Source organism: Plutella xylostella, chromosome 16 (assembly GCF_932276165.1).
Source record: "Plutella xylostella chromosome 16, ilPluXylo3.1, whole genome shotgun sequence".
Lineage (NCBI taxonomy): Eukaryota > Metazoa > Arthropoda > Insecta > Lepidoptera > Plutellidae > Plutella > Plutella xylostella.
The window spans coordinates 6,651,744-6,666,129 of record NC_063996.1 but is presented as its reverse complement, the minus strand read 5'-3'; the positions used below and the strand labels follow the sequence as shown (position 1 = coordinate 6,666,129).

At 42.1% G+C, this 14,386-nt stretch overlaps 2 protein-coding genes across 2 annotated transcripts; both read left to right on the top strand.

Moving 5' to 3' along the window:
• The first annotated feature begins 834 nt into the window (after positions 1 to 834).
• On the top strand, positions 835 to 14,238 carry LOC105388088 (glucose dehydrogenase [FAD, quinone]). Its single transcript, XM_048626236.1, has 12 exons — positions 835 to 869; positions 1,021 to 1,260; positions 1,480 to 1,651; positions 2,570 to 2,769; positions 2,909 to 3,036; positions 3,191 to 3,365; positions 3,685 to 3,942; positions 4,185 to 4,336; positions 7,179 to 7,344; positions 7,480 to 7,632; positions 13,517 to 13,553; positions 14,040 to 14,238. The coding sequence occupies exons 1-12, from the start codon at positions 852 to 854 to the stop codon at positions 14,156 to 14,158; spliced, it is 1,818 nt and encodes a 605-aa protein (XP_048482193.1). The 5' UTR covers positions 835 to 851; the 3' UTR covers positions 14,159 to 14,238.
• LOC125489674 lies at positions 7,641 to 13,393 on the top strand. The gene is made up of 2 exons (XM_048626235.1): positions 7,641 to 12,553; positions 13,186 to 13,393. Exons 1-2 carry the CDS (start codon positions 8,007 to 8,009, stop codon positions 13,331 to 13,333), a joined length of 4,695 nt encoding a protein of 1,564 aa, XP_048482192.1. The 5' UTR covers positions 7,641 to 8,006; the 3' UTR covers positions 13,334 to 13,393.
• Positions 14,239 to 14,386: the final 148 nt, after the last annotated feature.

Sequence of the window (14,386 nt, the reverse complement as noted above, 5' to 3'; positions counted from 1 at the left end):
CTATTATAAGGTCAGCCATTCATTCAACATGATTTCTCGTTCCCTAAATGATCTTGAATTCTTGACGGACAAACGGACAACTAAGTACGAAGGTAACTAAAGTACCCTATATACTTACCTACATACGAGGTGATTATGGAACCCTAAATGGACGAATGCAGTTTTTTTCCTTTTAAAATAATGAAAAGTCTCCTCAAGCTTCCAGTGCCTGACTTATTTTTCTACCCTGTCTGTATGTACACACACTGTCCTATGTGATTTATTGTGATTATGATGTGATGACACATGTAATGCTATTTATAATGCACATGGATAATATACTCCGTTAGTAATAAGTAATATATAGGACAGGAAAAGTGGAAAGATAACATTAAAGTGCAGTCTTCGGGTCATAGTGCCAGGTAAGAAGGCTCAGTTGAACTTATCTTGTAGGTACTTACCTATACCTACTACATTGGTATTCTAGTAGTATAGTGGGTAGTTTGTTAATCTAATTGGACCTAATAACTACACTGGACAGATAATATAAGGCACTCCTTCTTATTTTAGTAGTTATAACTAACTACTTACCTATGTACCTACCAGTCGGTATGTCGGTATCTACTTTAACAATAGTTAATTAACTCTTTCATAATGCGGACCGATTAAGAGGATATAAGAATGTCCATAATTAAATAATACTGAAGTACTTATTTATACTTACTTAGGTACACAATAAACAACTAATAACTATTATAGTGATAACATATTGTACGGTATCAGCCGCCCGACAATAATATGTTTATTTACAGACTTAGGTATAATTAATTTATAATAAGTAATACATATTTACTTACAGATATCCAACGGAAATGATCCTCGCGCCGGAAGTAAATATGAAATATTTTATTAATATGTACTTGCTGTTTACTACTTAACACCGTCCTAGCTCCCGTGTAAATTAAAGCATATCAAGCCTAGATGTTGTAAAAGCTGTGGAAGGTAGAATACTTAAATGATGCCTAACATATTTTTCGCCAGCACTGCGGCTGTTCCTACCAGAGCCCCGGGGCGTCAGTCTCCGCGTCACCCGTCTGCAATGGTCTCCTTCTCTTCATGGCGATGGTGGAGAGCTACATCGTGGGGCGCTGCGACATCGCGCAGCCCTGCTCCCGCATCGTGGGGGGGAGGGTGGAGGATGAGTACGACTTCATAGTGGTGGGGGGCGGCACGGCTGGCGCGATTGTGGCTGGGCGGCTGGCGGAAAACTCTACGCTTAAGGTCGGTTGGTTGAATTCTTAAAGAGGGTCCGGTGGAGGCTGAGAAGGAGGAAGAAGGCAGAATGGACCAACTGGAGAATGAGAGGCACAGAAAGTCATCTTATGGCCTAGAGTAACGCAGATATGATGTGCCTTGAGGTAGCCTTAGGATCGGCACTCATTATCCTCAAATCGGCAAGTAGATATTTCAGCTCCCCATACTACAATTTTAACGTTACAGGTACTGCTAATAGAGGCAGGAGGACCAGACCCCGTGTCCTCTCGGGTGCCGTCGTTCTACAGAAACTTCTGGAACAATCCCGAAACCGACTGGATGTACCGTACCGTGCCTGAAAACTACTGCTTAGCTGAGAACGGCAGAGGATGCATGTGGCCACGAGGGAAGACTCTCGGTGAGAAATGATGATGATTATGATATTCTCTTTGTCGTACCCACAATAACGACTCTTGTCACTTTCAGTTAACTACTTATGTGCTCGAAGCTCTCTAGGTATGTGGCTATCTAAATCACTCAGGTGACAAATAGCTACACCTAGAAACCATGACGGAGGATTCTCCCAAATCATCACTGATGACCAACCACACCCTGGGTACCAGTCAATTTGAACTTTTCGATTAATACCCTCAATTTGGGTAATATTTTATTTATAGATATTCTGCATTATGTCCTATTATAGCTTTCACTTGTATGTTATATTAATGTATATTATATTGTATTTGGTTAGTATTGCTATTTTAGTATCACATATATTATGTATTTATTATATTGTGTACGCCTTGGTACCTACTCATGGATGGGAGATAGTCACAAAGGACGCGACTGAAAATCAGTGCCGCGTCAGGTGGGTGGATGCCACCTCACTTGAAGCGGTGTGGGTTAGTCCCGCTATGGTATGGTCCCGGTATGGCACCCTCTTAAAATACCTATCAAAAAGTCCCGCTATGGTACCCTTCAGTTTTTGGTACTGTTGTAAAGTAGATCTAAAAGATGGGTACCATAGCGGGACTTTTTGATAGGTATTTTAAGAGGGTGCCATACCGGGACCATACCATAGCGGGACTAACCCAGCGGTGTAAGCTGAGGCGCGGGCCTTTTCGGTGCTGGACAACACACACCGTTATGTTGTATGCCTGTTATGTGTAAAATTAAGTATCTACCTATAAGTTTAGTCATATAAGTTCTTTTGTTTTATTTGTTGTTTGCTGTGTGTATTTCCTTGTGTATTTTTTTGGTGTGTGGTGCTGGTCACCGAATAAATAATTTTTATCTTTATCTTTTTATCTTTTATCTTTGATAACCATTTCTTCAGGTGGGTGCAGCGTGCTAAACGGCATGATGTATCACCGCGGGCACGAGGCTGACTTCCAGGACTGGACCAACTTCGGCGCCGAGGGATGGTCCTGGGAAGAGAACAAGCCATATTTCGATAAGTCCGAGGATAATAAACAGACTGGAACCTTGGTCAGCCAGCTGCATCACGCAACTGGAGGTCCCATGCCAGTACAGCAGGTAAGACGATTCGCCACTTTCTAATCCATCAGCCCCTGGTCTTAAAAAAGATCCTTGTTTTAGGCTTAAATACTCTCAGATTTCTTTGATTAACCCTGCTCTATCCTTTTGATTCTCGACCACAAAACTCTTATTTCAGTTCAGTTATACGCCAGAAGTAGTGTATGACTTCCTGCAAGGAGTCAAGCAAGCTGGCCTTCCCGTCATCAACGATATGGTGGACCCTGACACGCCTGACGGTTTAACCATCGCTCAAACCTTCACAAAGTAAGTCATACCTACTCATACTACAGTATACATAATGTATCATTGTCTCTTCTAATACCACATCCAACTAGCCATGCGGACATTATAATCACCTGCAGAATCCGGTTACAAATAAACTAAATACCTGCCGTTGTCATCGTCTATTGTTTTACAGACATGGACAGCGCTACACCACGGCTCGAGCCTACCTGATGTCGGAGAAGGAGCGGTCAAACCTGGATGTGTTACTGAATGCTCATGTCTCTAAAGTATTGATAAAAAAACACATCGCCCGTGGAGTTGAGTACATCAAGAATGGGCGGAAGAAGACTGTTAAAGCCACTAAAGAGGTACGAGTGTTCTTTGGTAGTCGCAATCGCAACGAGCTCTCGTGCGCAAAAGCGTACATTACGCTTTTGCGCACGAGAGCCCAGTCCCACATTGGGACGCCCTGTTGGCGAACAATGGGGGCTATTTCTTTAGACAGGTTTTGGCTGGAAGTAGAACGTCGAGGATATGTTGGCTAGTAATCCATGTCAGAGGTCTATGTCCTGCATCGAGGTATTCCTTTGCATCTTCCAAAACTGCACCTCTACACATTTCAGAAAATTATAATAAGGCATCCCATATTTATAATAAAGAGTTCAATAAATAAAATAAATATTTCAGGTGATACTAAGCGCAGGAGCATTAAACAGCCCTCACATCCTGATGCTCTCGGGCATCGGACCTCGGAAGACGCTGGAGAAATTCGACATCCCGGTGGTGGCCGACCTTCCCGTGGGCCAGAACCTGCGGAACCACTACGGCATGACGCTGTATTTCACGCTGGAGAAGCAGCACAACACGCAAGTGCTGGACTGGTCGGCGGCCACAGAGTATCTGTTGAAGAGAGACGGGCCTATGACTTCTACTGGGATAACGCAGGTAAGTATATTTAAAACTCCAAGACAAACCAAAAAGTTAAATAAAATGCAATTTGAGTACTTTTTTAGAACCATTTAAAAGTATAGAGGATATGTAGGAGACAAAGCCTGGCCTGAGGATTGGGGGCTTAGTGACGACACGACTTCACACGACTGTTTATTTTATACCTAGATAACGCCTGCACATTTCATCATAGCAGCAACACACCGTCTGCTCCCACATAAACCTCGCTCTGTCTCCAGTTGACAGGTCTGCTGTACTCCAGCCTGGCGGAGCGGGCCCGCAAGCAGCCGGACCTGCAGTTCTTCTTCAATGGGTTCTCGGCAGAATGCTCCCAGAGCGGGGAGGTGAATGAGCCCGTGGGCGTTAACTACCGGAATGGGAGAAACATTTCGTAAGTAAACGTGTGGTTATTAAGTACCATAGAATAACAATAATGACAATACCGGGGTGATTATGATTCAATTCGTGCCAGGATCTCAGAGACGGATTGGATGCAGATACTGTCAGTAAGTACTGTCGAGAATGCCCTAGAATTATTCTACACCCTAATGTATGAACTAAGAGATCAGTATATTCCGATGAGGATAGTATCGAAAAATAAATACCCCCCCTGGTATAACTCTGCCCTCATTAAAATTGTTAAAGAAAAGTTCAAGTACCATCGCAAGTTCAAGAATTACGGTAATATAAGTGACCATCTATCATTTAAACTTCTTCGCGACAGAGCGGCCATAATTGAACGTGAATGTCACGATGCTTACATTGCACGCATGGAAGAGTCTATATTGACCAACCCCAAACAATTCTGGACATACATGAAACAAAACCGCGCCAATAGTACCTACCCTGCCACCATGTCATACGCAGGAACTGTTGCTTCGTCAGGTGAGAATATTTGTGAATTGTTCTCTAGCTTTTTTCACTCTACTTTTTTAAGCTCTTCTTCAGACACTATACACGATAATAACCCTCGTCAATCTTGCAGCGACATTGCTACTGTTAGAATAGACAAAGATGAGGTCGTTAAATTGTTGCGTTCTCTAGATGTCAGTAAATCCGCAGGCCCAGACCTTCTACCAGCTATATTTTTTGTTAAATGTGCCAGTGAGATCAGTATCCCTGTATCCATACTGTTTAGACGAAGCATTGATGAAGGTATAATGCCTATCGTCTGGAAGTCTGCATTTATAACACCCATCCATAAAAAAGGATCTAGAGACTGCGTCGAACACTATAGACCCATATCTAAACTATGTTTATTAGCGAAAGTCTTTGAAATAATTATTTACAATCAACTATACGAAAGCATAAAATCAGACCTGAGTCCAACGCAGCACGGGTTCCTCAAGCAGAGGTCCACTGTCTCGAACTTGTTACTTCTAAATGATTTTGTTACATTTAGTATGAATGCTGGTGATCAGGTTGACACTATTTATACGGATTACAGTAAGGCCTTTGACCGAATAGATCACAAACTGCTTCTATTAAAGCTAGGATATCCAGGTATAAGAGGTGATCTTTTTCGATGGTTTACCTCCTATGTGCATAACAGGTCCCAAGCAGTAGTGTTGAATGGATACACATCTTCTTGGCGATGCATACCATCAGGAGTACCCCAAGGATCTCTTTTAGGACCCCTCCTCTTTGTAATTTTCATAACAGATATTGATAGTTGCTTTCAACACTCCCATCATTTGCTTTTCGCTGACGACATGAAAGTTTACAGGGTTGTCAATAATGAGTCGGATGCATTACTTTTACAACAAGATTTAAATAGACTTGACATTTATTGTGAGCGTAATAAACTAGATTTAAACGTCTCCAAATGTTATTTTATGACATTTACGCGAAAACCGTCACCTTTTTCAACAAATTACAGTGTTAAAAATCAATATCTTACTCGAGTATCTAATATGCGTGATCTGGGTGTTACTCACGACAGTAAGCTGCTGTTTGATAAACACATCGATGACATCGTGAGTAAAGCATCTAAAGCATTGGGTTTTTTAATGCGATCATCAAAAAAATTAAAAAACATGAAAACGGTTAAACTACTTTATTGTTCGTATGTACGGAGTCATTTGGAATACGCTTGCCAGGTTTGGAATCCTAATTATGAAACATACTCTGATAGAATTGAAAAGATACAAAGAAAATTCACACGATATCTTAAATTCAAATTTAATATATCCGTTAATATGACTTATGAACAGAGATGTGCCAAATTCCATCTGCTGCCACTGCATCTGCGCAGAATAATATCTGACATAATTTTACTCATAAAAATAATCAGAGGATCTTGTGACTGTCCCTCGTTACTTAGAAAAATCAATATTAATGTACCCGCGCGCAAATTTAGGAATAATAAAGTATTTTTCGTTCCTTCTGTTAGTACCAACTACAGAAAGAATTCATATATTCTTAGGGCGTGCAGCACTTTTAATAATCTGTCTAGCGAAACTGATTTAGATATCTTTTGTAGTGGCATCGATTCGTTAAAGAAATACGTTATTAGAACTTTCGTGGCATCCATTCAACAGTAACATTTACTTTATTTTATTTAATATATATCTGTGTAGGTAATTTACCGAAATATAAAATCTACCAATAGCCGTAGTGGTTTACAGACCCGATTATTTACATAATTGTAGTCATAGCATATAACTTCTAGAGCATCTAACCTTTATAATATTTTTTTTTCTTACTTTTTCTCATAACGTGACGTTGTTTTAACCTACGTTAGTAGGTACTTACGTAGCTTTTAATTTGTAACGTAGGTATGTGTTTGTGCAAACTTTGTAATAAATTACGCTCTCCTACTTAGTACCTATATTTGTAATTATATGTGAAAGCTTGTTATTAACTCATATGATACCTAATATAATGTTTATATCTCTGTACTTAAAGTTGTTAGCTTTCCAAATAAAAAAAAAAAAAAAAAAAAAACTCCCGAGTCCCGACGTAAAGGTTAATAGGCTGACGGAATAGGATGTACTCTCCGTCCATGCCCATCAGGCTTCTGGAGATCGTACGCACGTGTAAATCCTGTCTGCAAGATTAGTCATACCGAGGATTGCAAAACATGCAGAGTATCTAGCTTCACTAGTCGTTTAGGAATTTCAACAATGCATACTATTTCATATCTGCTTACAAAACAATTATATAATACTTAATGCAGTGATTCACTTCCCAACACCACCTGCTTAATCATCACAAGCTCTTCTTCCATCCAGGATAAACGCAGTGTCCCTGCTCCCGAAGAGCGTGGGCTACCTGACCCTGCAGTCAGCGCACCCTCTGGACCCGCCACTGTTCTACCCGGGGTACTTCCAGCAACCGGACGACCTCATCATGATCCGGGACGCCGGCCGGTACGTCAAGAGGATCGTTGAGGCTCAAGTAAGCAATATTATTATGTATATCTGGGGCCCCAGACAGCCTATATAGCTATACCTACTAAGGCTGTCTTCTTAGAGACCATTACAAGCTTAATTGTTCCCGGGTTCGTACTAACTAACTCCAGCCTTATTGCAGAATCTCAAGAACAAATACGGCATACAGCTGGACAAAGCTTACTCGGCAGCCTGCAATTCCTCGGAAGAATGGTCCGACGCGTGGCTGGAGTGCATGGCGCGCACGTACACAGACGCACAGAACCACCAGAGCGGAACTGCCGCCATCAGCCGGGTTAACAATATTCCACATCGCAAGGTGGGAGGATGTTGGGGCTCCTACTGAGTCTTCGGAGCCCCCGCGGCAGCAAGACTATGTTGCGATATTCCACATCGCAAGGTGGGAGGATGTTGGGGCTCCTAATAATTCTTTGGAGCATCTACATTATTACTTACCTTTTTTATAATCATATTTACAATATTTTAAGTATCTATGATTTGTCAATAAAAATATGTCAAAAGCGCAACATCGCATAATTTTCGTAAATAGATAAAATCCCTTTGCAAAAAGGCAATCTTCGGAGTTTTCCAAGAGAACCGTGTGCCGGACCAGCCCCGCTACGCGGCTAAAGGTTGGTGCGGCCACATTAGTGGCGACCGTGGGATAAAATGGAAAACTTAAAAAAGGAGAGGTCAGTAATGCGAAGGCTGTTTACGAAGGCGAAGAATGAGTTGCTACCGATATTGACCACCAACCTACCAAAGCCGAACATTGAGCTAAAGGAAAAATACAACTTTTTGGCCGCAAACGCTGAAAATATGTTCAAGGTAGACGAAAAAATTAAAGAGGTTTGGCTAAGCATGGAGAACCTGGACGAAGAATTATACTTTCAGGATTTAGAAGCCATTAATGAGTATGAGTCGGAGTGGATCAAGATAAAGACCAGATACGAAGAAATAAACAAAGAAGAAGAGTCAAAATATGACAGTGCATCCGTAGTCAGTTCCCATAACTCGGAAATGAGAAGGCTGAGACTACCAAAATTGGAATTGCCGAAATTCGATGGCAAAGCAAAAAACTGGATAGCATTTTGGTCAATTTACAAAAAAATCCACTTTGACGAAACAATTGACGATGATGACAAGTTCGCTTACCTGATCCAGGCCATGGAGGTGGGCTCGCCAGCTCAGGCGTTAATAAAAAGTTTCCCTCCATGTGGACGAAACTACGCGGACGCGGTGGAGCAGCTTAAAGCAAGGTACGCTCGCGACGAACTCCTTATCGAAATTTACGTGCGAGAACTTCTCTCGTTAGTACTACAACAAGCAAAAGGGGAAGACATGAATATCGCGAGCCTGTACGATCAACTCAAAACACAGCTCAGAGCGTTAGAAACCCTCGGGGTTACAAGTGAGAAGTATGCAGCAATGTTATACCCTCTGGTAGAGTCAGCCCTGCCGGCAGACATGTTACGCATCTGGGAGAGGCAGCGAAGCCGGGAGAAAGATGCTGACATCCTTAACCACCTGTTGGACTTCGTAAAACTGGAAGTGGAAAGCGAAGAAAGAATATCAATTACACGAAGAAGTCTAACGTCAGACGAAAGGGAGTTAGGAATCCCGACCGCATCATGCCTAGTCGCCGGAAGTATAAAAACTTTAGAACAGCCAAAGGGAGCAGAATGTATATGGTGCGAAAAAACTAATCACAGCAGCCTAGAGTGCTACAAAGGTCATAAAATGACGCTGAAAGCCAGACAAGAAAGAGTTACAAACAAAAAAGGTTGCACCGTGTGCTTGAGGCTCGGACATGATGGGAAGCGGTGTCGGTCATACCACAAATGTGTCATCTGTCAAAAGCGGCATGCCATGTTATTGTGCCCAGAGCTGTCAAAATTATCAACTCCAAACAAACCAAAAGATGAAGTCGAGTCAAGCACTGCCATGACCACTAACAACAACAAAGTGACGCTACTACAAACTTTGCTGATAAAGGTCAATGGTACAAAGATCAGAGCATTTGTTGACACTGGCGCTCAAAAATCATACATTTTAAATGAAGTCGCTTTAAAGTTAAAACTTACACCAACCGGAGAGGAGACATTAAAACACTGTCTTTTTGGAGGAACCGAAACAAAGAGCGAGAAACACAAGGTCTATAAACTAAAAATTGAAAACATGACCTCCGACTTCGCAATAGATATGACCGCTCTAAGTAAGAATAAGATATGCGGTCCACTACCACGGGTAGCTCAAGACTCAAAGCTAAATTTGAAATTGAGAGAAATGAATATTATGCTATCTGATACTGGAGAATCAAGCGATGAAGTCGGGTTGCTCATTGGGGCAGATTATGCTGGCGCAATAATGACAGAAACATTTGTACCAATAGACGCGAAGGTCACGGCGATAAGAACTAAACTCGGTTGGACGATCCAAGGGACCACTGAACAAATCCAAAACGTCGTAATAAATAGTGTTGACCTCAATGATATAAGTTGTCTGTGGAATCTAGAGATGATGGGCATTGAAGATCCTAAAGAATCGATTTCAAAGAAGGAGAGAGAAAAAGTGGCTATAGATAATTTCGAAAAATCTGTTACAATGAATGATGAAGGAAGATATGAAGTGTCCTTGCCCTGGAAAGATGATAAGCCAGAGATACTAAGCAACAAAGAAACGGCAGTGAAAAGACTCAAAGCAACTTCAAAAAAACTTGAGAAACATAATGAATTAGAGAACTACGATGCCGTATTTAAGGAGTGGCTCGCGTTAGGTATTATCGAAGAAGAGAAAGATGAAACGGAGCCAGGCCACTATCTGCCCCATCAAGCCGTTATTAAGGAATCCAGTCTTACTACTAGAGTACGCCCAGTATTTGATGCTTCTGCTAGAGATTATAACGGTAGTTCACTGAACAGTGGTTTAGATAAGGGTCAGAACTTCCTCGAATTGATTCCGATAATGCTAATGAGATTTCGAGCAAAATCAATTGGTATAACCGCAGATATTAAAAAGGCCTTTCTCCAGATATCGCTTATAGAAGACGATAGAAAGTACCTACGATTCTTGTGGTGGAAAGACAACGGAGAAGAAATAATAACATACCGACACCGAAGAGTAGTATTCGGGTTGACGTGTAGTCCATTCTTGTTGGCTGCGACGATCAAACATCATCTGAACAAATACTCATCCGAACTGACTCAAACTGCACAACTTCTGTCAGAATCACTTTACGTGGATAATTGTGTGGTAAGCGTTGAATCACAAGAAGATGCCGAGAAATTCATAAAAGAAGCGAAACTTATAATGTCTGAAGGAAAGTTTGAGTTGAGAGGATGGATAACAGCACCGGTCAAGTGTGCAGGTACAGATGAACAAACCACAGTATCAATTCTGGGAGTAATGTGGGACACAAGAACGGATGAATTATACTGCAACATGAATATGATGGAAGAATGTAAGTCTAAGTTAACGAGAAGGGTTCTTCTTTCGATCGTACATAGAATATTCGATCCAATCGGCATATTGTCCCCTACTACAGTAGTACCAAAACTACTACTGCAGAGAACCTGGGAATTGAAAATAGGCTGGGACACAGAGCTACCAGAAGATATAAGTGAGGAGTTTAGAAAATGGTTACAGTACCTACCCTTGTTACGTGATTTCAGGATCCCGAGAAGATTTTGGACAAAACCATACAACGAAGGTAGAAAATCGTTACACGTATTTTGTGATTCGAGTTCGAAAGCATACGCAACTTGTGTATTTGTTCGCACTGAGGTTGATGATGACGTTACTGTACGGCTGGTGATGGCAAAAGCGAGAGTAGCACCCGTCAAGAAAATAACCATTCCTAGATTGGAACTCATGGCAGCAGTGATGGCCACTCGCGTGTATGTACAGGTTAAAGAAGGACTGACACTTGATGGCTATGAAGTTTACTTCTGGTCAGATAGCTCAGTAGCCCTTACGTGGATAATGACTGATGGCGACTGGAGCTTATTTGTGAAGAACAGGGTGCGAGAGATTCGAGAACACACACACACTGAGGATTGGCGATATGTGAGTGGAACCAAGAATCCAGCAGATCTACCATCTCGTGGTTGTAGCCCCAAAAAACTACTGGAAGAACAATGGTGGGAAGGGCCAGCGTGGTTGAAACAGAAAAGCTCGGAATGGCCAGTGACTATTATGTTCGAACGAAACGACGAAGCCATCGACTCAGAAAGAAGTAAGATAGTAAGAGAACATGTAGATACGATAGAAGAGGACTTTTCTCAGCGATTCAATCAACAGTCAAACTTCACACGAATCGTCCGAACAGCGGCATGGGTCAACAGATTTTGCAAAAATTGCAGAGCAAATAAAAATAATGAAGACAACCAAACTAGAATAGTACCAAGTAACCCAGCCCGCACAGCGGAGAGCAGGAATGTGAAATCGCTGATGGAGGGGGTTGAACCAATAACGGCAAAAGAGTTTGAGGAGGCGGAGGTCACTCTGTATAAGTTGATACAAAGGTCAGAGTGTAAAGAAAATGATAAAGGATCGAACATAGATATTTTCGAAGGGGAAGACGGTTTACGAAGAGTGAGAACTCGCCTGACTTTGAGTGACTATGATGAGACCTTCAAATATCCTATTCTACTGTCAGGCAAGCATCCGCTAGTTGCAAAATTGATTGAATCCACGCACAAACGAAAAATGCATGCTGGTACGAACGTATTAGCAGCCGAATTGAGAAATACTGTGTGGATTACAGGAGCAAGGCGGGCAATAAGAAATATTACGTCCAAGTGTGTGATATGCAAAAGATTCAATGGTAAGAGTTATGAGACACCATGCCCGCCACTGCCTGAAAACAGAATAAAAGACGCAGCACCGTTTCAGGTTACAGGCGTTGACGCAGCTGGCCCGATGATATTGAAAACAGGAGGAAAAACGTGGATCATGCTGTTTACTTGCGCGATATACAGAGCGATACACATAGAGGTAGTGACGTCGATGACGACTGACAGTTTTTTGATGGCACTACGGAGGTTTATTGCACGACGAGGAAGGTGCGAGATCATATACTCGGATAACGGGACGAACTTCAGAGGAGCTGAAAATCATTTGTCTATAATAGACTGGGAAAAAATGAAGGAATTCTCAACAGCAAACAAAATAAGATGGATCTTCAACCCGCCCGCAGCTCCGTGGTGGGGAGGATGGTGGGAGAGAATGATACAAATGGTGAAACAACTTCTGAGGCGGAACCTAGGCAAGTCAACGCTTACACTTGTGGAATTACAGACGGTATTATGTGATGTGGAAAACATAATCAACTCAAGACCGCTCACATATGTAAACGAAGTAGATGGATGGCAGCCTCTCACACCAGCACACTTTCTTCGCACCATACCGAGTGGAGAAGTGCCAGACATAGACCATATAGATGCTAAGAGTCTCAACATCCGGCTCCAATACCTCCAAAAATTAAGAACTGACCTAAGACAGCGTTTTAAAAACGAATACCTGTCTTTACTCGTTTGCAGGAACAAAAAATCAACGAGGCCAGTTCGAGTTGGAGATGTAGTGATAGTGGAAACAGAGGGGAAGAAATTGGATTGGCCGTTGGGTATAGTGACGGAGGTCTGCACTGGAAAGGACGGGGTGCGTCGAGTGGCCAAAGTAAAAACAGCCGATGGCGAGCGCACTCGAGCCGTGCAGAGATTACATCCACTTGAGATAAATAACGATGAGGAGTCAGAGGTGCTGGCTAAACCCGACAAGAGAACGACTTCCGGTCGAATCGTTCGGCCCCCGAAGCGGTTAGACTGTTAACAATATTCCACATCGCAAGGTGGGAGGATGTTGGGGCTCCTACTGAGTCTTCGGAGCCCCCGCGGCAGCAAGACTATGTTGCGATATTCCACATCGCAAGGTGGGAGGATGTTGGGGCTCCTAATAATTCTTTGGAGCATCTACATTATTACTTACCTTTTTTATAATCATATTTACAATATTTTAAGTATCTATGATTTGTCAATAAAAATATGTCAAAAGCGCAACATCGCATAATTTTCGTAAATAGATAAAATCCCTTTGCAAAAAGGCAATCTTCGGAGTTTTCCAAGAGAACCGTGTGCCGGACCAGCCCCGCTACGCGGCTAAAGGTTGGTGCGGCCACACGGGTCATAGACGACAGACTGCGTGTCTATGATGTTTCCGGTAAGTTCTGGACATGGAAGTAATAAGTATGTACTTCCATGGTTCTGGATGACTTATTTTTTTCTTCTTCGAGGTCAGTGCTGATGATGATGATGATGATGATGATGATAAAGAAAAGCACAAACCTCGTTAAAGGAGGTCAGTGCTGATGATGATGATGATAAAGGAAAGAACAAACCTCGTTAAAGGAGGTCAGTGCTGATGATGATGATGATGATGATGATGATGATGATAAAGGAAAGCACAAACCTCGTTAAAGGAGGTCAGTGATTTCCTGTTCCCTCTCCTTTCCCATCATCTTCAATATCGTCATCATCATCTTCATCAGCCTTCTATAGGTGTTGTGTACTTACATCTATTGATGTATAGGCCACATTGTAAGAAATTACACCAACTTTCATGACACTGGACTGGAAGATGTCCTCTCACCATAGCAGCCCACTGATCTTCGTCGGAAATACTATAGTTAATTATTTTATTCCTCAGGTATCCGAGTGATAGATGCGTCGTCGATGCCCACGCAGATCACCGGCAACCCGCAGGCGGCCATCATGATGGTGGCCGAGCGGGGAGCCGACATGATCCTGGCTGATTGGAGCTCCTAAGATATTATTAAGTATAACATCCAATGAGATTAAATAAGAAAAATAAAGCACCATACAGCCATACATTGTTTTGTTCCTTGTTTTTTTTGTACCCGACATGCTGAGGTTTTCAGATTGTTCAGTGTGGGGTTTCAGTGGAGGTTCAGTGGCATTTTATTAAGTACAGATTAGAGGAACTCCCATCTACCGACAAATAAAAGACATTGAGAGAGAGTTGTTTTAGTATTT